The sequence below is a fragment of the Gymnodraco acuticeps genome, unplaced genomic scaffold, assembly GCF_902827175.1.
Source record: "Gymnodraco acuticeps unplaced genomic scaffold, fGymAcu1.1, whole genome shotgun sequence".
Lineage (NCBI taxonomy): Eukaryota > Metazoa > Chordata > Actinopteri > Perciformes > Bathydraconidae > Gymnodraco > Gymnodraco acuticeps.
This window is the reverse complement of record NW_022992041.1, coordinates 129,942-155,044: the sequence shown is the minus strand read 5'-3', so window position 1 is coordinate 155,044 and position 25,103 is coordinate 129,942. Positions and strand designations below refer to the sequence as shown.

The 25,103-nt window shown below is 38.5% G+C and overlaps 1 protein-coding gene across 2 annotated transcripts; it reads left to right on the top strand.

The window, feature by feature from the left end:
• The first annotated feature begins 7,181 nt into the window (after nt 1-7,181).
• On the top strand, nt 7,182-24,057 carry hmgcll1 (3-hydroxymethyl-3-methylglutaryl-CoA lyase-like 1). 2 transcript variants are annotated; one of them, XM_034201941.1, is made up of 9 exons: nt 7,182-7,453; nt 13,131-13,208; nt 13,671-13,778; nt 14,132-14,227; nt 14,419-14,567; nt 15,209-15,272; nt 15,514-15,702; nt 21,964-22,089; nt 22,465-24,057. In XM_034201941.1, the coding sequence occupies exons 1-9, from the start codon at nt 7,358-7,360 to the stop codon at nt 22,567-22,569; spliced, it is 1,011 nt and encodes a 336-aa protein (XP_034057832.1). In that variant the 5' UTR covers nt 7,182-7,357; the 3' UTR covers nt 22,570-24,057. The 2 variants fall into 2 exon arrangements, with proteins under 2 accessions (XP_034057832.1, XP_034057833.1); XM_034201942.1 differs by lacking the exon at nt 7,182-7,453 and having other exon boundaries at nt 13,671-13,765.
• Nucleotides 24,058-25,103: the final 1,046 nt, after the last annotated feature.

Here is a 25,103-nt window from a genome sequence, read left to right as displayed (position 1 = left end):
ACCCATGGAGCCTGTTGACATACTCTTGGGGGGAGATAATGCTGCTGGTAATGTGTGAGCAGAGACAGCCCAAAAGGGGGCTTATAATGGAGCTGTATAAATATATCATTTTCTAAGCAATCTATTTCTGAATATGGGGAAAGACACCATCCATCACCTGGAGCATGTGATGTGTATGTCAACCTCTGCTTGCCTATATTCTGTTCACTTGTATTTTAAATATTGCCATCTGCTAAGAGCTAAGATTCACCCCTGGAAACAAAGTGGAAACCACCAACTAAACTGAGTGAGTGTTTGCTGCATCCTCCTCAGTCAGTTTAATTTCCAGAAACATGTGGACGAACGTGCTAATATCCAGAGAAGAGCTGAGGGGTTATTCAATAGTCTTGGAAATCTAGGGATAAGGTTAAGGATTAATATGTATTTACACAACTGTGTTGACCTTCACTGAACACAGGATATGTACTGTTGCACCTTTTCTCCCCCTTACCCTCCCACTTCTATAAAAAAATGTCTCTCTGACATGGCCGAACATTGAGTGACTGTATTTCACTTAATTAAAAGCAGTGGCTGGCCTGCCCAGATGTTACGTGGGCTCCGTCTTAAAGGAGTGTTGACATTCGGTGAATAGAGGAGGCCACCTGCTAACTTAACTCCTGGCTTGAGGGATGATTTGCATTCCTGCGGCCTGTTGCCTGGCATGATTACTCCTAGCACTTCACAATCCCATCTACTGTTTAATATCGTGGATTCTTTCCAATTCAGCTACATTTCTTCCTTTTCTGTTACGCGGGAGCTGCTATGAATGAGCCCCTATTTGAGTTTACCTAAACTACACAGCCCTCACGAAATCAACCTCCTAACCACATAAAGGGAAAGAGTAACAATTGCCATACTCAGGGCAGATTAATATAGCGGCGCCCTTCTCCTCGGAGACCCCCGTGGTCAAAAACAGGCAGCAGTGAGTCAGAGGTGACTTGACATTCATCAGATCAGCACTTCCACTTCTGAAACATGCTGGAAAAAGGTCCTCTTCACGAAGGGTCTCTAGTGAATAATTCATGAATCATGCTCTCAGGTTAACAGAGTGTCACAACATCTAGCTGGCTTTACAGAGACCAAGTTACGTAATCAGTCAGGATGTGTTTCCAGGGGCTGATATTAGGATCTTTCTTCTACAACAAACATGTTTATTATCTTAACCTGATTGAGAAAACAGATACGTCCACGTGAGCGGCTGTTTAGAACACGCCCTTTTGTTCAGTAAAAGTTCTATATCTAGTGAGGAGAGATCATCTTGAAGCTCTTAGCAGGCTGGAGCTGGCTATCATTTTGTTAATAATCCAAACCATCAAAAGCAGGAATATGTTGATTAATACTGCCAAACAAAAAGCTGATCTCATGAGGCGCAGATTTTTTCAGAGTTGCTTCTGCAGAAGATATCCTAACAGAACAATTCATGCAGGCTGCAATATTAAGCAGTCTGTTCTTTATACAATAAGGATTAAATTAGTGTATATATGCCTCAGACATATATGCTTAAACTTCAAAGATTCATAGTATCAAAGTCACACAATGAGCAACAGTTGAAGGAAGACATTGATCCTAAATATGTTAAGAAATTATGACGGGGAAGAATTTCCTTATTATTTTTGGGCTATCTCTTCTTTTTATTTTGAACATGTGTATTTTTCATGGCAAAATCTCCTTAAATGTTAAAGGCTTCACAGGCATGTAGAACACTTCACATAATGATTTTCTTAAAGTTTTTCCAAAGTATTTTTCTTCATTTTGTAAACAAGTGTGTTAAAGGAGAACATTTGTAAAATATATATAAAATGAAGTTAGCGGTCCATGTAAGAAATGTTGGATTAACGCAAACTGTGAAACTAAACATGTATTCAGTCTGGAGTTTAATGTGCCAGTGACTGTAACGGCACACTTTTAGTTATATTTAATTTGCGTTCAATCTGCTCTAATGCAAACGGGTCAGATGATTGACATAATGTTCAAATGTTGGTCTAAAACAAGAATAAAAAAAAAAGTTATTGTTTCTTTGCTTTAGTAATTCCATGTTTCATTGATTTACCCTCGCTTAACCGGAGGCCCTTTTTTTCTTTCTGAGGCTCAAAGTTTATTTTCAAAGTGTCACCTTGCAGTCCATCCACAAGGCAAGTGAAATTGTATCTAATAAAAATGTTGTGCAGTTTACCTTATTCATCTCCCCACATATGGTTCTCCTTATTTGTGTTCTGTGGGTGGGCCACGACTTCCATACAGCTCAATCAGTCCCTCATGAGAAGGGAGACCATATGGGTCGCATTTTTACACGTTGTTTGGTATGACAAGGCTGCAGCAGGACTGGCGAGGAATGTGTCCCGACAGAGGGCAACGCAGAAACACCGTTGTGTTAGCTTGTTATTCACATATATGCACATTAGCTTCCCCAGCCAGCGAGGAGAGGGTTTTGGGTTCTCAGCGTTACAACAGCCTGTTTGTGAAGTCAACTGTCACTTCCCATTAGAACTAGAGGTGGCACCTGCGCATTTAAACCCTTGAAATCCTGTATTTTTAGTGTGGATTCAACACGTGCATTCAAAAAAGGCTGAATTTCATTAGCAATGCTTTCATTAGGTGATTTCATGAATATTCTAAATGTATACATTTAAAATGTCTGATACTTTGTAAGCCTTGTGGTTGTTGTTTTAAAAGTAAATCTTTAAAGTTGGGCTTTGCATTTTCTACATTGTGTGACTGTGCAGCATTTATGAAACATGTTTTTCCATGACCATCCGGAATAAACTTTTCTTTAGTATTCTTCTTCTGTGGTTTGTCTCAGGAGAAACAGAAAGCCTCTGACATGATATGCTAACAATGTCTGTTCTCTATGTTTTTATGCAGGTTAGTTATGTCCCCCATCTATCTATAATGTATGACAAAGAAACAACACATACAATGTGTAAAAAAAGGTTTAAAAGGAAAAACACAAACCAAAACAGATGCACAGGATATTAACCTGTTTTGTCAAGGATGTCTCAATCCTGTAATAATCGTGCTGATTTACTGTATCAACAAGCCCTCTTGCTAATGTTCAAAATGCTGCCAAAGCAGAGAAGAACCAGGGCATTTCCGAGCACAATTATCAACTAAGGGAAAAAAGCAACAAAAAAGCAAGACAGAAGAAGCGAAAGTCACTCCTTTAATGTAACCCTGTTCTATTAAAACCAGTTTCTACACAAAAAAACTAATCAATATTTCTATAATATCTGTACTTCGAAGTCTCTTTAGTTTTAGGGACTTCAATTGGGTAAATGTCTCAAAAAAGTGGATCTGGACTTGCCAAGCAAAAACTAATGTTAACACAATATTTGGCTCATCTGAAGGTGTTTTATTTCTCAACTACACACATTCCTACATGAAGCTTTTGGAAACAGGGATGATGTGTTTGGTGTTGTCAGTGATACAGTATTTATCTTGTACAGTGCAGGGTCATGTCCCCATTTACAGTCCAGTTTTTTCTATAGACAGTGTAGACTGCTTAGACTGAGTTAAAAAGCAAACGTCACAATTTATTTTTAATTATTATCTTAAAGATTTAAATCCCAATTTGATCCTAATTATATCCATATTTAATGGCTGTTTGAGTTCAACAATAAACAAAGTGTCATTGTGTCTTCTTTGGTTTAATTGTAAAACAAACATTACGCTCAAAAAGAGTAAGATAAGAAAGTATTAAAAAAGCAATCCAACAATACTCAGTTCTACACTAAGATGGTTGTGAGTTGTTTACGATTGGCTGTCCTGTTCATTGTTCAACACCACAATGAAAATATTGAATAATACATGCGTTTAGAATTCAAATAGAGAATGTCAACAGCCACCACTTAACCAACCTCATGTGAAGTCTGGCTGTTGTACATGTTACTGTGAAATTCAATTTCTTCCACCAAGGATTCGGATAAACTGTCGGAAATGTCTATGCTTTATGATCCAGTCGCAGCAGTAATCCAGCCATGAAGTCCTCTGTGGTACAATATAAAAATCTGCTCAGGCTGCTTAGAAACATCCGCTCGAATGTCTTTGTGACAAGTGGTATATTCCAGACAAGAAAAAACGAAATGAATGTACTGTAGCATGTCATATTGAATGATATGGATATATTACAGCCAACTGATTATTAACTAGTGGGTTTTAAAGTGTTGTGTTGTGCTCACACTCCTTAATAAATGTAGATTAATTCATTAGTTCATTAGCTTGATCAGGCGGGTGCCACAGCGTTACTTTATTCTGCATGTACAGAGAAAAGTCAATTGTATTCCACAGTCCTGATCACATGTGGACACAACACACAGGTCAGTGGCTTTTGTGACTGAAGCCACAGGGCGCTCTGTGGTGTGATTACTGGGAGGATAATCTTTAACACACATGCTGTCTCTGAGGAGAGCTGTGGAAAGTTGGCTCAGAAAAGCCTTCCTGAAGAATCTGTAAGGTAGGCTGCTATTTTTATCAAAGCTTTACATTTTATACAAAAAAGGTGTTTGTGGTCATTTCTTTCTCTTGAGTTTGATATGATGGAAATGAGATGGAGGGGCTGATGCCTTTACTTCCATAAGATTATTTATATATGTTCATTCTTTGCCGTTTTTGTACAGCATGTGGTAAACATGATTCAATTCCAATCCCACACCATCAGAGTGTTTCTTTAGGACTGAGTGTGAATTATTCTAACTATACAGTATATCCAACACTTCAAATAGTTCTGGTTATAAAACACAGTCATGGTTAATGCTTTCAGTGCGATGATCATGTGCTATGTAATCAGCATCAGGACTCTCTTGTTGTTACAGTCCAGTTAAATCTATGATGTAGAAATTGAAGACGGATGGAGGATGAAAATTGATTTAATCTGGTTCCTGTTTTCTTTCTCCCACTTTGTTTTCAGTGTATATCAGAGAGCTTCAAACCTCTTTCATGCCCTGCCGAAACCTGTACCCTATAAAGCAGTGTTTCACATCTGTTTCTTAGTACAAAAAAAACAGAAAAGTCTCTTTCTTTAAGACACAACTGTTCCAGTTCAGCAACACGTTGTGACACTTCCACTGATTGAGTTGTATTGAATCTTTTGAGGCATTCATCATGTACTTGGTCTCCAAAATCCTCATGTATAAGATATATTGTTCTCAGGAGAGAGCTTCCAAACAAGCGCTGAGACATCCTTTTTCCTGTCAAGAAATATCTGTTAGCCTAATCTACACAATCGTAAAGCGTATTGTCCCTTTAGAGTTTAACCTGTAGAAACCTCTTTAGGTTTGTGCATATATTTTATTAGACAGTGGCCTAATCATTAGACTCATTCGTCATTTTTCTTCACACCATTATTTTACTCTTTATTCTCTGAACAAATTGAACATGTTTGCAGTGATTTGTGGGGTCGAGATGTAGGATCATTTGTTAATGCTGTTCTATTCAAAACCTCTATTGGATTTGATTGCAAAATGCCCTAATCTTCCGTCCTGTGTACACTCTAAAAGTGAGATTAAAGAAATAAAAACGACTTCAACTCAAAGATGTCATTGTAAGTTAGACCTGTTTAAGTTCAATTGTATTTGTTATTCTTATAAAAACCTAAATATGTACTACAGACAAATATACTTTTTTCACACATGTCAGGTGACCTGTTAATACGATGTCTTTGTAAAATGTCAAAACCTTCTCCACTTACATACCATCATAGACTTTACGTTTCCACTCACCTGCATTACATTGACTCCTAAAAGCAGGAAAGCCCCTGAAGGCCAGTTCTTTAAAGTGACCCTCTGCAGCTGGCATTTGTCAAGATAAACCGTAGCTGCCGAGTTTCCTTGAAAGTAGAAATGTAAAAGGCCAGTGAGGGTTAATTGGTTGATGCAGTTATCATTTATTGAAAAAAAGCCATCGAAAAAAACGACCATAGACTGCAAATACAAATGACAACTGATCTTAGGAATGTTTCATTATATTACATTTCTTAACATATACTTTTGAAGTTCTACGTAGAGTAAACATGTCCAACGCTGTACACTAGGAGACTTTCTAGAGAAACAATTTGCATGAACTCAATGTTTCAGCAAATGCGGTTTTCATTATTATTTGGGCTTTGACACATTTAAAGCATAGATTTGCAGTCATCTGAAAGAGTTTAAAGGCTCACAAACCACAGAAACCATGACATTATTATTATGATTTTCAGGAAAATATAACAAAAGAAAAATCCTCTGATAATTCTTTAGCAGAAATATTCATCGGCAATGATTTTATTTAATCTAAAAAGCTAAATAATATGTTTTAAAATGTAAACCTTTAATTCTACAAAATTCCACCATTCACATCTGCTGCACTGTTATTTGTTCTATCCTCCAGAGAGCCATGAATAGGCGATTAGAGGCAATACACCATTTTTAGAGGGTGGCAACTGATAGACATCAACTTTGAAGTCTGCTACAAAAAAAACTTTTTCATGGCTGATCATATGAGTCGCCCTCCTCCCCTGAGAGAGAGGTAGAGCTCTCTCATCACAGAGCAGTTTAGCGTGGTGGGATGGCTGAATGCTAGGACTTCATTAAAGCCCCTCTATTGTTAACATCTGGGTTCAGAAGAATGGCTCTTTCTCTGGTAAATGTTGCCCTGGCTTAACAAGGGATTTTATTACACCATGCAGTTGACATTGGCAGCAGTGGCAAGTCTGGCAATGGAAACCCTTCGACTGTTCAGGTCACAGGAGATCAATCAAAGCAGCCCGTTTCCCTGAAGCCTTCACTAGAACAGGGAGTCAAATGTGTATCAAATGTTGTTGTTGAACCAAGATATACAACTTTTTTGTGAATTCTGGTTAAAATGTTTCCACAGTGAAGAAAGCACTGAGTACCTAGCCTGATTATATAATTGGATCCGATTTAAAGTTGTACAGACTCTTCTTTCCTTACTGTATCTTTTTTTCTGCCCTGCACCTGCTTTGCTTTTTTTAGATGCACACAATATATCATCCCCATGCTCACACAAGAACTCCCAGACTAAAGTGCAGAACTAATCTCCCATATCGCTCCATTTGCGCTTCACACCATCTCCTCTCCCCATCCCCCTCTGTATAAACCCCTCCCTAGTAGGAATGTGGCTGCCATGGCAACTGCTGAATCATCCTCCGCCGTCCATCTGCAGCGTCCTCTAATTCCATCTCCTCCTGCAGCCAGGCCCTCCGGCATCCAGGCCTGTATTAGCGTATTGATCTAACGCTTCAATTTGCTATATGAGTTGCAGCATTCTCTGCAGGTCATTCTCAGAGGACACAGAGGTGCAGCAGGGCTGAACAGCAGCCATTTGAATGGGTAACGTACCCACTACAGTGAAGCACTGCCTGAGCTATGAGCAACTCATCCAGGACTATCCATGGCTGAAGCGCTGGCTGCAGGAGGAGAAGGTGGGCGTCCTTTTTCTTGTTTCTTATTTGCTGCACATGCTCTGCCACATGACTCAGTCATGACAGAGAGGATGCACAGCAGCCAGACTCTGATTACAGCACTGGTGCTTCTTATGTAATGGAAACTCTGCTCTACACACATCACTGTGTTTTAAAAGGATGCATGTATTTAAAAATAGTCAAATGAAAAAGTCTTGCTAAATTGTTTTTATGGGACAATAGATGAGGATAAATTATTCTGTTACTTTTGTGTTGTGTAACTCTATTTGTGCTGCCTAAACAAAATGATTCGATAACAAGAATAATATTTGTGTTTTGCAAGTGGACAAATATTCTGCCCTACATTCAAATACTCACATAATATTGAATCAAATTACTTGATCATCTATCTTTTCGGCCTCTTGTAGATAATTGTTTTGGTTTAAAAGGCTGCATAATTCTCGAATAGCTGAGTCTGAGCGTTGCTTCACTTTCAATTGTGAAACTCAGAAGTACAAGTACCACGGTGACATACTGCATTTTCGCGTTGCCATAAAGCGATGCATTCAAAATCCTTCTCCAATTTGGAAAGGGATTTGGCAACAGAGACTATTTACCACAGTTACAGTATACAATGTGTTTTGGAGACTCCAAAGCACATTGTATTGCAGAGAAAATGTACTTACGTAGCAGAAGTAAAGTAGCCTACTACTACATTACTGATGCAACAGTTAGCAGGAGTTCGTTGGTGGAGTTAATTCAAACAAGCTAACGTTAGCTAGCTAGTGTAAACTACGTCTGTCAATATTGACTTCTGTTCGCTCGTTGGTGAAGACAGGTGGTAAATGTCTATTCTAGAAAAGACGAAGACGTCTTTCTCAGAAGTTGGTGGACATAAAAAAAAGGAGGTACCGTTAAAACTGAACTTACGTTTGTCAGGTAACGCGTCAGTCAGACAGAGACTCAAATAGATGCTAATGTAGCTCCATGTCTGTGTGTGGGAAGGTAGTGTTTGCCAACAGGTGCCAACTCTGCTAGCTGCCATGTCTGCCGGTTTGTTTTGTTACTCTCCTCCCTAGTGGTCAGTGGTGTAAAGTAGATTTACTCAAGTAGGCCTACTGTATTTTAGTCAAATTTTGAGGGACTTGTACTTTACTTGAGTTTGTCCAATGTTTACTACTTTGTACTTCTCCACTACAATTCAGAGGTAATTTGTGTACTGTAGGCTACATATGCTAGAACTGAAGTAAATTCACAAGTTAACCTGCAGCATCCAAAGTTATTAAACCATGCTGCACCTTTACCAGCTGTGATAAAACCCATTAATAGATCAAAAGTTTGAATCAAAACATATGATAATTATTCTGAAATTGGTAAATCTGCATAATCAGTAGGCAAGGCAAGTTTATTTATATAGCACTTTTCAACACAAGGCAATTCAAAGTGCTTTACAAAAAATGAAAGACATTAAGAAAATGGCATTTAAAATCAGTCATTAAAAAGAAAAGCTAATAAAATAAACATTAAAAGAAAAAATACATGGATAAAAGTTACAGTGCAGTCTAAGATATGAATAGTTCAATTAAACATTAAAAGAAAAAGTACATGGATAAAAGTTACAGTGCAGTCTAAGATATGAATAGTTCAATTAAAAGCAGCGACAACAAGAAAAGTCTTCAGCCTGGATTTAAAAGTAGTGAGAGTTGCAGCGGACCTGCAGGTTTCTGGGAGTTTGTTCCAGATATTTGGAGCATAATAACTGAACGCTGCTTTACCATGTTTAGTTCTGACTCTGGGGACAGAAAGCTGACCAGTCCCTGAAGACCTGAGAGATCTGGATGGTTCATAATTTAGCAGGAGGTCAGAAATGTATTTTGGGCCTAAACCATTCAGTGCTTTATAAACCAGCAGCAGTATTTTTGAAATATATTCTTTGACACACAGGAAGCCAGTGTAAAGACTTCAGAACAGGAGTGATGTGATCCACTTTCTTAGTGTTAGTGAGGACTCGAGCAGCGGCGTTCTGAATCAGCTGCAGCTTCCTAATAGATTTTTTAGTGAGACCTATGAAGACACCATTGCAGTAGTCGAGTCTACTGAAGATAAAAGCATGGACAAGTTTTTCCAAATCCTGCTGTGACATTAGTCTTTTAATCCTAGATATATTCTTTAGGTGATAGTAGGCTGATTTAGTAACTGTTTTAATGTGACTGTTGAAACTCAGGTCAGAGTCCATGACTACACCTAGATTTCTGGCTCTATCTGTTGTTTTGAACATTGCAGACTGAAGCTCAATGCTAACTTTTATACGTTCTGACTTGGCTCCAAAAACCATTACCTCAGTTTTATCTTTGTTTAATTGGAGAATGTTCTGACACATCCAGTCATTGATTTGTTCAATGCACTTACTCAGTGTTTGAATTGGAGCATAGTCTCCTGGTGAAATTGTTACGTAAATGTGTGTGTCATCTGCATAGCTATGGTAACTTATTTTGTTGTTTTTCATTATCTGAGCCAGTGGTAGCATGTAGATGTTAAAGAGAAGAGGCCCCAAAATGGAGCCTTGAGGAACCCCACATGTCATATTTGTCAACTCAGATGTGTATTTCCCTATAGAAACAAAGTTGTTTCTGACCTTTAAGTAGGATTCACACCAATTTAGAACTGTTTCCGAAAGTCCCACCCAGTTTTCCAGTCGGTCTAGTGATATGCTGTGGTCAACAGTGTCAAACGCAGCACTGAGATCTAATAATACTAACACTGAAGTTCTGCCACTGTCTGTGTTTAAGTGGATGTCATTAAAGACCTTTACAAGAGCAGTCTCAGTGCTGTGGTTTGGACGAAAGCCTGACTGGAACACATCCAAACAGCTATTTAAATGCAAGAAATTACTCAACTGTTGAAAAACAACTTTTTCAATGATTTTACCTAGAAATGGGAGGTTTGATATGGGCCTGTAATTGTTCATTACTGAAGCATCTAGATTATTCTTTTTTAAGAGCGGTTTAATGTCTGCAGTTTTCAGGGCCTGTGGAAAAATACCTGAGTGAAGAGATTTGTTTACTATATGAAGTAGATCTGAGGCCATGCAAGGCAAAACATCTTTAAAAAATCCTGTTGGAATAATATCAAGGCAGCAGGAGGAGGATTTCAGAAGTTGTATAATGTCCTCTAGGTTTTTATCATTAATCTGATGGAATTGTGTCATGGTGTTTGAATTTATGTTTATGTGGACACAGAGACAACACATTTGCTGTTCCTGATGCAGAGGCACTGACTGCTTGTCTGATTTTCTGAATTTTGTCAGTGAAAAAGCAGGCAAAATCATTGCACGCCCTGGTGGATAGAAATTCAGAGGCCACTGACACTGGGGGGTTAGTTAGTCTGTCGACGGTAGCAAACAAGGCACGTGCGTTGTTCTTGTTTTTGGTAATGATGTCAGAGAAGAACGATTGTCGTGCGTTTTTCAATTACAAATTATAAAGGCCAAGTCTCTCTTTATAGATTTCAAAGTGAACCTGGAGATTTGTTTTTCGCCACCTGCGTTCAGCTTTTCGACATTCTCTTTTTTCTGTTTTCACGCTCATGGCCTTTCTCCATGGAGATATTTTCTTGCCAGACACTTCCTTTACCTTAGTTGGAGCAATGGCATCTATAACATTTTTAATTTTTGAATTAAAATGATCTACTAGCTCATTTACTGAGATGTTAGCAGGGGCAAGTGTGGAAGAAAAATTCTGAGTAAACATTTCCCTAGTATTTTCAGTTAAATATCGCTTTGTGGTTACCTCTTTTTGAACATTTTTGTGAACAGAAATAGAGCTCTCAAAGAAAACACAGGAATGGTCAGAGAGTGCAACATCAGTCACCACAACCTTAGAGATATTCAGACCCTTTGAGATAATTAAGTCCAGAGTGTGCCCCTTATTGTGCGTGGGCTCCGTCACATGCTGAGTCAGTCCATAGCTATCAAGAACACAAAACAGTTCTTTTGCCCCTCTGTCCTGGGGGTTGTCAACATGGATGTTAAAATCACCAACAATGACTAGATGGTCAAAGTCAATACACACTATAGACAGCAGTTCAGTAAAATCATCAAAAAAGCTTGCACAGTATTTGGGTGGTCTATAGATATTTAGGAACAGAGCTCGAGAGGAGCATTTCAGTTGAAGGGCCACATATTCAAAAGAATCAAAGTTTCCATACGATGTCTTCCTGCATTGAAGGGAATCATTGAACAGAATAGCAACTCCACCCCTTTCTTATGCATTCTTTCCTGACTCATAAAACTGAAGTTGGGAGGGGTTGATTCGATAAGAACAGCTGCACTGTTATTTTGTTCAATCCAAGTTTCTGTTAAAAACATAAAATCGAGATTGTGCTCAGTGATAAAATCATTGATTAAAAATGTTTTTCCTGCCAAAGACCTGACATTTAATAAAGCTAGTTTAAGTTTGTTAAACACACTATCAGTCATGTTTTTTGTAACAAGCTGTGGCTGACATGGAATCACTGCTAAATTAGATAAACTCACACAAACGTTTGAGCGCTTCCTGTTTCTAAGATGATTCACCGCTCTTAATCTATTACCTATCAACACAGATATCGGCAAAGCTAGGCTACTTTTATTTGTATTGTACCTTAAGTATATGTTGATGCTAATGCTTTTCTTCTTTTACTTGAGTAACATTTTGATTGCAGTACTTTTACTTGTAAAAGAGTATTCCTACACTCATTCCACTTATTCCACCTCTGCTAGTTCAATCAGGAGAGACGTGATGTATGGAATACATATTTATTATCGGTCACATTATATAAATGAAACATAATGATGACAGTTTATAACAAGTGAATGAAATGGTGTTTTGGCGATTAGGCCCAGGTTTTGTAGGATATCAATCGGGAAGGGAAGAACCGTTTCCGATGAACCCCCCTGGGTCTAGACACTGGTGGTGGTGATAAGTGGTTAGGTCCGGTTGGAAGGGAGAAGGTTAAGCTTGGCCCTGAGTTGAAAGCAGGAGGCGAAGGGGTGGAGGAGGGTTGCGCGTTGACACCTGGAAGACAGCTGATAGGAAAGGGGAGAGCATATATAGAGGGATTAACAGGTGCGATAATTAGGCTTGTAAATGGAGGGGAGTGATAGGTTAGCTGAGGAGTGGCGCTCCCTGTCATTTAGTGCAGGGAGCGAGTTTTGCCATGACGTGCAATACGGAGTGATAGGTCTTCCTGTCTGAACTTGCGCTAAGCTTCATTAGTCAACACGATTAAATAACCTTAATTTAGCAGTTTTTTTATTTGTATTGTCCCTGTCTAAAAAGCTATCTAGAGCTATATAACTTCGTATTATCTTTAATCTCTATTGAGTTTTTATGTTTTAATTTGAACAAGCGCTTTTCTCTTAAAAACAACGAGGTTAAGAACACAAAAATACCCTGATACTCTGAATATCTCATGTGGTTTGTGTGGAGTTACCCTTGCCTGTCCTTTCTCTATGAGACATCCTGAGTTTGCATCTTAATGTCATGAAAAGTTTATGTTTAGGTTCTCAGGTTTCATGTGGTTTAGAGGTAGACAGTTGTTCATGTTAAAAATACCATGTCCTGGAGCATCTCATGCCAAAAGGATGACTGCATGCCTTCTTCAATTCAGTCCTGTGTACCTCTTATTCTTATGACTGTATCTCTCGATATTTCCCCAGACTATTACAGGACATGAGTATCCAGACTTTGTTAAAATAGTTGAAGTAGGACCACGAGATGGACTTCAAAATGAAAAGGTATACTACAGTCACAAATCTCATTTATATTTATACGTAGGCACCCTTGTTTTGTATCTTCATGCATGACCACCCGGGAATTTCCCATTTTTCATACATGAAACAATCCATAACATATGGGTCGTGTGCCATAATTGCCAGGAGCATATGTTTCACATTTTCTTTGAAATAGAATAGGAAAGATGACACAGCTTCCGGCTCAGTTTAATCAGCCTAGCATGTCACTGCTTTATCATTTCCTTATTGCACGCCTGTAGTTTTACAGATTGCACGGACTAGATGCATGGATAAAGTAAATGTATAACCACAATATGTTATTATTATTATTAAGCAAGTGCAAGATTCAGCAGGGGAATATAGATTTTATAAGCAAAAAGCGTTGCTAGATATCTTCTTGTTCTAATTCCCATCCTGAGTGGAATCAAAGCCAAAATAAGCAGTTTCAGTTTCATTGTTTCCCAGGAAATTGTTCCAACAGGGGTGAAAATCCAGCTGATAGACATGCTCTCGGGAACAGGCCTGCCTGTGATCGAGGCCACCAGCTTTGTCTCTTCAAAGTGGGTACCGCAGGTAATAACTCTTCTTTGTGCACAGCAAAAGAGTGCTGAGTGATTTATTAGGCTCTCTTTCTTGTCTGCATAACTCCTGCGGAAAATCTCCTCTAGTATCCTTGTTAGACCTACAAGTGCCTTTGGAAATACTATTTGAACTCTCTCGTTCCCTGTCATAAATTGTGCCAGTATTGACTTCCTAAAAAAAAGCAAACATGAACATGTCACATTTTATTTACTGAGATGAAAAAATGATTCTGTCCTTTCCGCTGACTACAAGTATGTAAACACATTTGTGCAGGGTGATTTATTCTCAGATGATGTAAAAGGTTTATTTTTCTACATCATATGTTTTCCCCCCACTTCATTTAGATGGCAGACCACTCTGATGTACTCAGAGGAATTCAGAGAGCACCTCATGTTCGGTATCCTGTTTTGACACCTAACATGCAAGGCTTCAAGGATGCTGTAAGCATTAATTTTGAATTCAGCTTGATGATGTCTGTTTTAGACCAAAGTTATTTTTACATGCTTGTCAATCTAAGTTTAATGTAGAGACTAGTGCTTTTTTTCCACATAAGTCCTGCACGTACCTAAGTGTGACTCCAGCACCGTGTTCAAAACTGTTTTACAAGTTCATTTTTCTCTCCTGTTTTAAGGTTGCAGCTGGTGCTACTGAGGTGGCGGTGTTTGGGTCAGCGTCTGAAACCTTCAGTAAAAAGAATATTAACTGCTCTATTGATGAAAGCATGCTGAGGTTTGAGGAAGTCATTAACACTGCCAAAGAGCAACAGATTCCAGTCCGCGGGTGAGTATTTGGGAAATTAATGATCCTTGCAATTAATGAAAACACATTTCTAAAGTTCAACCACCTTTGAGATTGTTGTTTTTACTCCAAATACACTGTTGAAAAAACTGCAGTTACTATATGAAGGAGAAAACACACAATTCAGTAACGATAGATTTAAATAAAATGTCCAGATGTTCCCAAGGTTATATTTATGCATTAGTGAACCGCTCGTCCAGATGGACATTTAAGCAAACCAAACATTGAAAGTTACTGCAAATATTTCAATTGTTATGCATGTTGGATTAAATAAACCTCTCTGTTTTAAATAGGATGAACACATCAGAAAAACAGTGAATTTGTTTCCAAGTGCTAAACAAATGTTTGATAGTTAAAAAAAATACCATCCAATTATCACACTAAAATCTAATCACGGATCTGGTAACCAAATCTCATATTAATCTTTTTGTCCGCCTTTGAGATATCTCGAGATGAAAAGCCAAAAAAAGATTAGAAAATCACGACAGACAACTGTGAAACAGTGTTGTCTTCCTGAAAGTGCCTAACATAAAATCCTGTTGTTAAATTGCTTCTACTTCAACAACGGTTGTTTCAAATGTTATAGTTCATCAAATGCAAATCACAAATGTTTTGTCTTTCAGATATGTGTCTTGTGCCCTTGGATGCCCCCACGAGGGACACATTGAACCTTCCAAAGTCTCTGAAGTAAGAAAACCTTTCGAAAATCCTAATATTCATATTAACTGTTACATTCAGTGGAGAAAATATTAATGGAGGTCATTCTGAATTGTTATCACCTCACATGACATTGCATATTAACAAACATATACAAAATACAGGTTTTCAAAACAAATGTATTCATTAGAAGATTACATGATTTATGGTTAGTTATTTACTCTATGATGTTAATGAGAGAATCTCACACGTTTTTGAAACAATCTTTTAGGTGGCCAAGAAGTTATATGCGATGGGCTGCTATGAGATTTCCTTGGGGGATACCATCGGTGTTGGTACTCCAGGCTCCATGTTGAAGATGCTGCAGAGTGTGATGGAGGAGGTGCCCGCCCACGCTCTCGCAGTTCACTGCCATGACACTTATGGGCAAGCACTGCCCAACATCCTTACTGCACTTCAGGTAAGAACTCATAATGTACTGTGGGAATGGTAATCGATAATTATTGTATTAGCAGAAGTAGTGGTAGAAAAGGCTTTTAATAAGTGAGTTAAGACTGACAAACGAGGACTCCGTTTTATTGTTTTGACAATAACAATAAGACATGTGTCAATACCTTTTACTGCATTTTGCAAAGCCGCATCAACTCGTTCAATTGTGACTCCCTGTAGTTTCACATTTTAAGGAGTTTTATTACAAACAGGATGATTGTAAAATCTAAGATGAACACATCCAAAAATATCCATTTATATCCAAGGTGTACAACCCCTGAGCGATCTCTTTTACAAGACGACCCTTAGACAAAAGAAGGCATAAACATTAACAATAGAAACCAAAAAAAGAAAATCAAAAGGAAAAGGTAATTAAATAAAATAACAAACACACTCTCACACACACATAAAACAAGATTTCAACCCCAGTCCCAAATTCACAACAATATATTCATCTGCCAAAGACAAATAGCAGTGAAGGTTTACAAGGTGCTGCTTTCTCTGGCAAGTCTCTGCTGCCCTGCTCTGGGTACAAATTGCTCAAGGCACCTGGCAAGTTCTTTATAAATCAAGTAGAACAGTTCCAAGATTTTTCTCAACGTTGGGTGCGGGACCTGTGAATTCTGAGAAAGGTAGAGGACGGAGCTAGAAATTCCCAAAACCTGTATCTTTGAAAATAAGAGTGAAGGAGAGACTTCTCTGCAAATCTCGGAAAGTAATGTTGTACAATTCTCAGGTATTTCTCAATTAAAGATAGACATGAGCTCTTATAATAATTATTTTATGAGATGAAAACACATTCTGATCTGTGTGTGAGGGGTGTTAAAAGTGTTCTAATTGTTCTAGCAGAGGTCTGAAGAGGAACTACAAATACTGACATCCTTTTGATCCACACATCCTCTCATGTTGAGTTGCTTGATAGCTTGATATTCTTCAGCGGCTTGGCACCTTCTCCCTCGCATGCACATCTTCCTCCTTATGATGAATATGAACAATCTTGTGGAGAACCGCAGGCCGATTATGGATTAAGGCCCGACCTTTTCATAAATCAGTGTTCTTGCTCATGATGACGTGAAGAGGAGCAACCAGATGTGGAAGCACAGTTGAGGTGGTGATTCTTGTTCCAGGATATCTTTCAACTTCCTTAAGTAACTGCCAACATTGCCGAGATCACAGCGGTGTTTCTGATGCTGTAAATCAGTGTTCCTGCTTCGATAATCATATGTTAAGCTGCTCCCAATCCATCTTGTGGCAGATGTTACAGTACATTCAAATACATCTTTTCTTGATTATTACCATTTTCAAGAGCAAAGGATAAGTAGTGTTTATTTTCCTACCGGAATCTGGCAAAATGAAGTTATATTGCATCAAAAAGTTCAATAAGGCTGATGGCCATATATTTTGGCCACTTAAGGTTGTTTGAAATGATATTAGAGATTTAACAACCTACGCATACATATGTTTATCCAACATACATCTCTTAAAACACTGTTTCTCCTCTTAAACACATGTGTACTTTTTTAGTATGAAGTGTACCACAATGTTAACCTGCTCTGAGCTTTAATGACAATGTGTCTGTTTACAACATTATGAATGTATCCTCTGTATTGGGGAGTATGGAGAACGCACAAAACAAATGTATAGGTTACAAAGGGACACACAGAAAAGCAGGAACCATCAGTCAACAAGGAAGAGGGGCATTAAGAAACATGATCTTAGCTTCCCCACAAAGCAAGATGATTCACAAACTGCCCACTGAGAAAAAACTCCCAGAATCTTAATGAACATGAGATATTTCCCATGGGCCTTTCCAGCACAGTGCACATGTATTGTAGTGAAGAAAACAACAATTCATGGTACACACACAGTAATAAACTCGGTTTCTACACATCTCACAACAATTTAATTAGGTTGTACATTTCCCGTGGAAGAGCTCTCGTCGGGTTGTTTTTACCGCTTTGCTCGTAGCGAGTGTAAAGCTGACATAAATGCAGACATAAATGCAGACATAAATGCAGACATAAATGCAGACATAAATGCAGACATAAATGCAGACATAAAACAGACGCAACGCAGATATCAGTTCTCTGGAGCACATTGTCATCGCAGAGGAGGAAGCTCATCGGGGGCTGGGTGGGTCAACACATGTGAGGAGGTCAGCACAAAGGCTCACCTATTCAGTGTCTATTGGACAAAGCAACTGAGAGTTAGGTGGATAGAAGGGCCCGGGGGGGCTCCTAACTCATCTGTCACTTGGCTGTTGAACTCCCTGACAATGCTGCGCTTAAAGGCCAGTGGAAAATGATCCTTTCATTTGCTCGCTGCAGTTGCCGGCCTCTAAAAAACGTTGATAGGGCTCGATAATAACTGGTGTGCAGAAGATAATGTTGAAGTTTGTTTATTAGGGTTAAACCACTTGAGAATTAGCATCTAGATCTCAAAAGGGTCCTGTTATGCTGTGTGACTTTCAGTTCTGCATAATTTCTGTGGTTATGTTATTAATTAACAATGTCACAACAAAGACAACGTTTTAAGACCTTGACACATTTAATTAACAAGAGTTACACTCCCGCTAAGACAAAGCACCTAAATGTTCATTCTAATAAATATTAGAATCAGTTATTAAACATTTACTCACATTTTTGTGGAATTTAATTTAAAGTAGACCAGTTAATAGTACAGCCTTTCGGTCTAGTAAATACTGTCCGCTGTATTATAAAATATTATGGTGCCAGTGAATCATATAAACACAGAGGAAACTGAGATAGGGCAGACCTCCATCCATTCCCTTTTTGCAATGGTAATGAAAGTAAAAAAACAATGTATCTATCCCCTCATTATGTGAACCTGCTATGTTGCCATGCCATGATATATTATGGGTCCTTCTAGCTGATTCTATACCCTTTCAACAAGTTTCATTACAATTGGAAAAGTGCTTTTCCTGCTGACAAACAAACAAACCGAGGCCAAATCAAATCGTCCCTCGTGGAGGTAGTAAATATCTACTTTTTTTTAACGTTATTTGTGTAGTTCACTGTATTATAACTTGAGATGCACACCCACTATTTAAAAAACTGAGTTGTCAGATGTTAAAGGTATTTACTTCATGAAAACTTAAAAAAATAAAAGATTGACAGTCAGGACACAAAACAGCATAAAGCCTTAACAGTCCTTAAAAGAAAAAAAGATTTGATTTATTTTTAAGTGAATGCTTTTCTCTTTATTATTTACATTTGTATTCCTCTGTAACCCTGTAACATATTGCTCAAGAAAATATAAAGAGTCTTCTTGTGTTAAATAGCAAATATATACAAAAGTTAGCCTTGATTTTGGATTGCTGGGTGAAAAGCACAGCGGTGCAGTTCAATTCCTCGGTGGATCATATTCAGAATGATTCATCACAGCTGCCCTGTGGCCACAGAGAATAATAGCAGCCGGAGATATTTTGCCTACCATTTACTCACCCATAAACAAGATGGAAATGAAAGATTTTATCATAGCTTTTCATTACTGTGTGCCAGAAGTCCACACCACCAACTGGGATAGAAATGAATTCCCCCAGCGCTGTCAGCCCTGAGTCACCTCTTTTGTTCTTGATAAAGACATTCCTCAGTCTTTGTACCTTTTCTCTTTTTTTCCCAGGAGGTCTGGGGGGGCTTTGTTACAAACCTACTCCTGGCAGGTCACACAATGACAACGTATGTACTTATATTTCACAGGTTTGGCAAGGAAGATTATTTATTCTCATCCACAATTTTTGGTGTATTGTGTACAGCTGCAGCTGGGGAATACAGTAGAACCTGTTTGCGCTCTCAATTGAGTCCTCAATAACACGCTAACAATAACATTCAGCGCTTTCCTTTAAAGCACTGTTCAACCTTGATGGACTATGCAAATAACTTCGTTTTACTAATAATTGACCGTCTAACTTTTTCATATTATAATTGCCATGATCTTCATCACTGAGGCCTAATAATTAAAAATTAAAAACTTGAAGGAAACTTTAAAAAGTTGATGAAACTGAATGTTTATATATACAGCATATGTTTTAACCTGTTTCTGACCACACAGCTTTAACCTAACATAAAGCCATAAAATGTAATTATTTACAAAAAACACAGATCTTCTATTGGGATCATAATATTGTTTTTAAATCATAATATTTATGAGATTGTGGTTTTTGGTTGGTCATCCATTAAGAAGTTGATCTTTTATGGTGAATGATGTAATGATATGGTTCCAAATATTTATGCCCAAATAAATACAGAAGTAAAAGTGTCATTTATTTATTCTTAATAGGTTGTTTTGTCTATCTCCTAGCTGCCTTCTGGTATTCGAGGCAATGCTGTTTGCGTTCCTGGAAAGAGGTCATATATGTGTCAGCAGTCGATCTCTGACAGTTTCTTTCAGCTTCCCAGTTTATGTAGCAGTGGGTAAAGCATCACTGCTCCATATCCTTCAGTGAATGCACACTCTCTGTTTCTCTCTCTCTGACGCAGTTATAAAACCAAAATGGGAGCATGTCCATCTTCAGCCTCGTCCACTCGGAGTGTAGAATGTCAACAAGCTTATCCCAAATCCTGCAAGTTTAAAAAATGCACTGTGTCTTTACCGAGGAATGTATTGTTTTCATATCGCCACAGCTTACTCAATATGGCTTTTTTAACACTGAGTGCACATCTGGTTTCTGGGCAGTGTGAAACTAACTGAGCATTGGCAAATTGGAGCTGCTGACCACCAAATCCTGCACAATTAGTGTCCTGAGGTACAGGGCACGCTGATGAAGGGTCCGTTTTGTTCCTCTCGGAAACTGTATGCCGAGGACCCCTGGCCTTACACGGTTAGCAGCTGAAAGCGAGAGGATTGACATGTTAGATTACAACTCTGTGTTTATGCTTTAAAAAAAATCTGCCTAGTACAATATCCTGCTCTGGCTTTATCCAAGGTCTGGAAATCTCGTGCACTCCACACACCAGAGTCGATCTCCTCCTCCTCCTCCTTCCACCCCCACCTTCTCCTCTCCCCTTGCCAACACAAACAGCAATTACGGCTGGCTCAGACGGCCCCTGAAAGAAATAGGTTCTTGTCTGGAGGAAAAGCAACCAATTAGCAACATTGTTCGGAAAAAGGCAATAGAGATGCTTTTAATTTAGCTTGCTTGGTTCTGCTCCATGGGGAGAAAGTCCTTCATGACCCGATGCCACTGTGAGGATCAGCGTGTTAATTTTGTTTCACTGTGGGATCCTCTGACATCTGGCTCTGCCACGGAAGCTGGAAAACATCTTTAATATTCTCATGACGATCCCAGGGACATGTGGAAAACATCACAAGACCTTAGGCTGTAATGACTTTAATTCTGAAGGTCTGGCTTCATACGTTTTCGGTGTGAAAATAAAATGTACACTTGTAGGTTTTTTACACTTTGAACTGCAGTTGTATCGCTTTGCGTAATATGCGAATTCAGGGAACTAGTAAAATACAACTATATAAATGTACTCATCTTGAGGCATTAACATCAAAACAAAAGCAGTTACATTTTCATTCCTAAGCCGTCACACACATCTTTTTCATATGGAGCACACTTGGTATTTGTTGACAGCGAGTAAAAAAGAACAAAATAAAAGTTTCCCATGAAATATAACTTTGATTGTAAGCAGCCTATGAGACAAACATGCGAACAGCCTTAAAATAAATCTTTTGCAGGCACCACCACCACAGGACAGCAACACATGTTACTGAAGTCATCAGCAAAATTAATTATGACATTAGAGATTATTTGTAGCAACTGCACATTTGTCAAGAAACACTACAATTATTGTATTGCTGGCACGCTGTAAGTGGATACCGTCCAGCCGAGGGGAGAAACAAAGTATTCTAAATGTGGCAAGAAAGTGAATCCCCATGGTTAAGGGCAGAGTGTTGCTGTAAAAACATGAGTAACACGGAGAATCAGGAACATATTCTGTTCTGCATTTATAAAGTTCCTCGCGTATGAACGTAATTATGCGGTGCTGGTGGTTGGAGCTGACAAAGAGGATGACTAAGCCACATTCTGTGCCCACTCATCCTCGGGACATAAGCCCGCAGTTCTCCTAAACAGCTGTAAAACACGACCGCAGCCCTGGCAGCGGGCAGAACAATCCAGCAGAACAAGGATCTTTGTTCCTGGATTCTACCTGAGGTGGAGTGTGTGGAGGTCTGTCTGAATGCCTCTGTTGTGTGTCCTCTGCAGATGGGGGTCTGTGTGGTGGACTCTGCAGTAGCTGGCCTGGGAGGTTGCCCATATGCTCAAGGTTCATCTGGCAATGTTTCAACAGAGGATGTTCTCTACATGCTCCATGGCATGGGCATTGAAACTGTGAGTATTTCTCCACGTTGCACTTTGTATTTAATGTATCCATAATCCCAACAGATCAACCAAACTCAACAATCTTTCAGAGTTTGTTTACATTACCAGATCGCTCTGCAAACATACTGCTCTGTAAATGTTTATTTTATAATATCAGTGGTTTTACACAACTTGCACAAGCCCACAGTGTTGCATGCCCCATCTCAGGAACTATTTATTTAACAATCCCTACCCCTGCTGGCCGGATATTTTCACTACACTTTTTCTATCACCTGTTGCACACGTTCTTCTTAAAGTCATGAGGAGCCTGTGTACACATGTTGTGTTCATCTTAAGACAAAATCACAGTGTAGATGCTGATACTGCAACATGTTTTCTTTGCAGGGTGTGAATCTTGCCAAAGTGATAGAAGCCGGTGACTTCATCTGCAATGCTTTACGTCGCGAGACAAACTCCAAGGTTGCCCAGGCAACAGGCAGAACACTGTGAAGGGAATATATTTAAATATTAACCTTTTATTTAACCTTTTAAGTGTTTCCCCTGTCGTTGCTGCATTCAGATATGTCGCCTATGCTTCTGTTAAAGAAGATTTGATGTCATTTATCTCATTCAACTAATATAAACTGGCCTTTTTAAAAGCCACATTTATTCACTTCTGTTTTCAAACGTTCTCATACTTATGGAGAAGACAAGTGCACTGATTAAATATCAGTCACTTTTATTACTTTGCGGTGCTCAGTGGCCTTATAATTATTTTTTACAGAATAAGTATTTTATTCGTTTTTCCAACCCACTGAACTTTATCAAAAACCACCACATAGGTGTTGTGTTTTAATAAACAGAGAAGACAAACAACATGAAGAAAAGGCTCTCTCCTGCCTTTTAATAAACATGAATAGCTTTAATGCACTTTACTCCTCCGAAGACCCTTTCAGCTCTCATACTAGGTCAGGTCCTCTGAGAATAGCAACTTAAAAACAAGACTTCTCTCAAACAAAACAATTAAATAACACCTTGTCAAAATAGTTTTTGCCCTCAGGTTTGCCTAAAAGCATTAAGTGCCCCTTGATCATATATGTGCCATTAAAAAAACGTTTACCATTACATAAGCTACCGTCTGGGAGTATAGTCTGTGTAAGTGTCAAATGTGTTTCTTCCGTCTATTTAAATCCTATATGTGCTATATGTTAAACCTAATAAAATAGAAAATTACACTATTTTCTAATTAAATGTTATGCTAGACAAGGTGGCAAGTATACATTGCTTTATATATATATATATATATATATATATATATATTGTGTTTGAGAAAAAAATATCATTATCAGTTTTTTTGTCTTTTCATGTAACCATATGCTGGAGGATTAAGATGATCCAAATAAAGAAAACAGAACATAGTAGGAGAAAATACTTTGTGGGTGTCTTTGTCATCAGAACTTAGTGTACCCCTGGTTTTCTACCTAGCTTGTCATTAATAGCAGGCTCTTTGTCCCACTAGGGAATTACTTTAATTGAAATGCCAGTATGAACGCTGGCAGGACTCTGCGGTGCAAAGTGAGACTATAATAAAATGTAACTCTAATGAACAGATGTGGGAGAGTACTAAGACAACTTGCATGAATATATTCAAATGTGGTAATTAGCCCTGATAGTCGTCCAGCTTCATTGTCTGTGCAAACAATTATTGAATGAAGTGTAGTCACTCTCAGATCTGTTTTGGGGAAAAAGCGCTTTGTGATCAAGGGGAAACCAAGTTGCAGCAATACAATAATGAGCTCGCTTGTAAGAAAACTTTGGAAGTCTCCAAGTTTTGCAGTCTGAATAATTTGAAAGACAAAATACAGTTGTATTGGCATTGCAGTACAAATCTGACAATAAGAGCATGCATAATTATTCCTTTTCAGTTTCTAGTTGTGTACTGAAACTGATTCAATGTGGTGTCATTTAATAAAAGTTAGTTTGCTTTCTACAAGTCTATACACTTTAATCTGGGTCTTTTTTCGATCTTTTCTATAAAACAGGACTTTTTTGCAACCGACTGTGTGAGAATCAAATCAAGCAAAAATCTGCAGCTCTTCTTATGACAACTTGAGACTGACTACTAAGTGAGCAAATCCCCACAGACAACCATGGTTAAAAAACAAGAATCCGTCACCTTTTCCATTTTAAATTAGCCTGGATTTGGGCACTGTTGTCATTGCAATTATGTCGTCGACGGCATAAGCCACCCACATTGAGCTTCACAATGGCCTTTCAGAAACCATGATTGACGTCTCAGAGAATATGTCCATATTGTATACGATCTATTTTTGCCACCAGAAAAGACAGACCCTGCTTGCTAGTAGACATAATGCAGGTGAAAGCACTTTCAGGAGGTTCGTGCTTTGGTCATCTCCTATATTTATATCCACATCTTCATGGTTGATTCAGTGTCCAGCGTAGCAGTCTGACTGCAGGAATGTTCTGGCTTCCTACCAGCGGGGGTCTTTCTGTGTGCAGCATGTGTTTGCATGTGGTTTTGTGTTTACTTTCAGTCTTGATCCCTCATATATTCGCGTGGGTTTCTTTCCTCCCGCAGTCCAGACATGTTGGTCAGGTGAATTTAAAACTGTGAAGCCTTTCCAGCTTCATTTCTCTTCTCCTAAATATTGTAAGTAGGTCGTTAGCATAAAAACAATACCACAATCATATTTCTTAACATAATTCATAGTGACTGAAGCTGTTTATTATAAATTACACCAGAGCTTTTAATTCTGTCTGATTTTTTATTTATTAGACTCATCCTCAACAAATTAATTTGTGAAAACATGAATTGGCAAGATTTAAGAGGTCACAAGAAAGTAAAATGCTTTAGAAAAAGAAATAGGTATAGGACAGTATAGGTACAGATGATTGCTAAATGATAAGCTGAAGGCCAGATTTACCTGTGTTTCTCTGGAGCCCAATAATTACAGTAAACTAACAGACCATATCATTGTCTCCAGGAGCCTGCATGGCTGAAAAGTTTCTGCAGCAGAAGGAAA

Bases quoted from the DNA above. Each gene is read 5' to 3' on its own strand.
- hmgcll1 (XM_034201941.1), top strand. From the start codon at position 7,358: ATGGGTAACGTACCCACTACAGTGAAGCACTGCCTGAGCTATGAGCAA. The intron at 7,454-13,130 runs GTGGGCGTCCTT...ATATTTCCCCAG, and splicing joins GCTGGCTGCAGGAGGAGAAG to ACTATTACAGGACATGAGTA. The intron at 14,228-14,418 runs GTAAGCATTAAT...TCCTGTTTTAAG, and splicing joins TGCAAGGCTTCAAGGATGCT to GTTGCAGCTGGTGCTACTGA.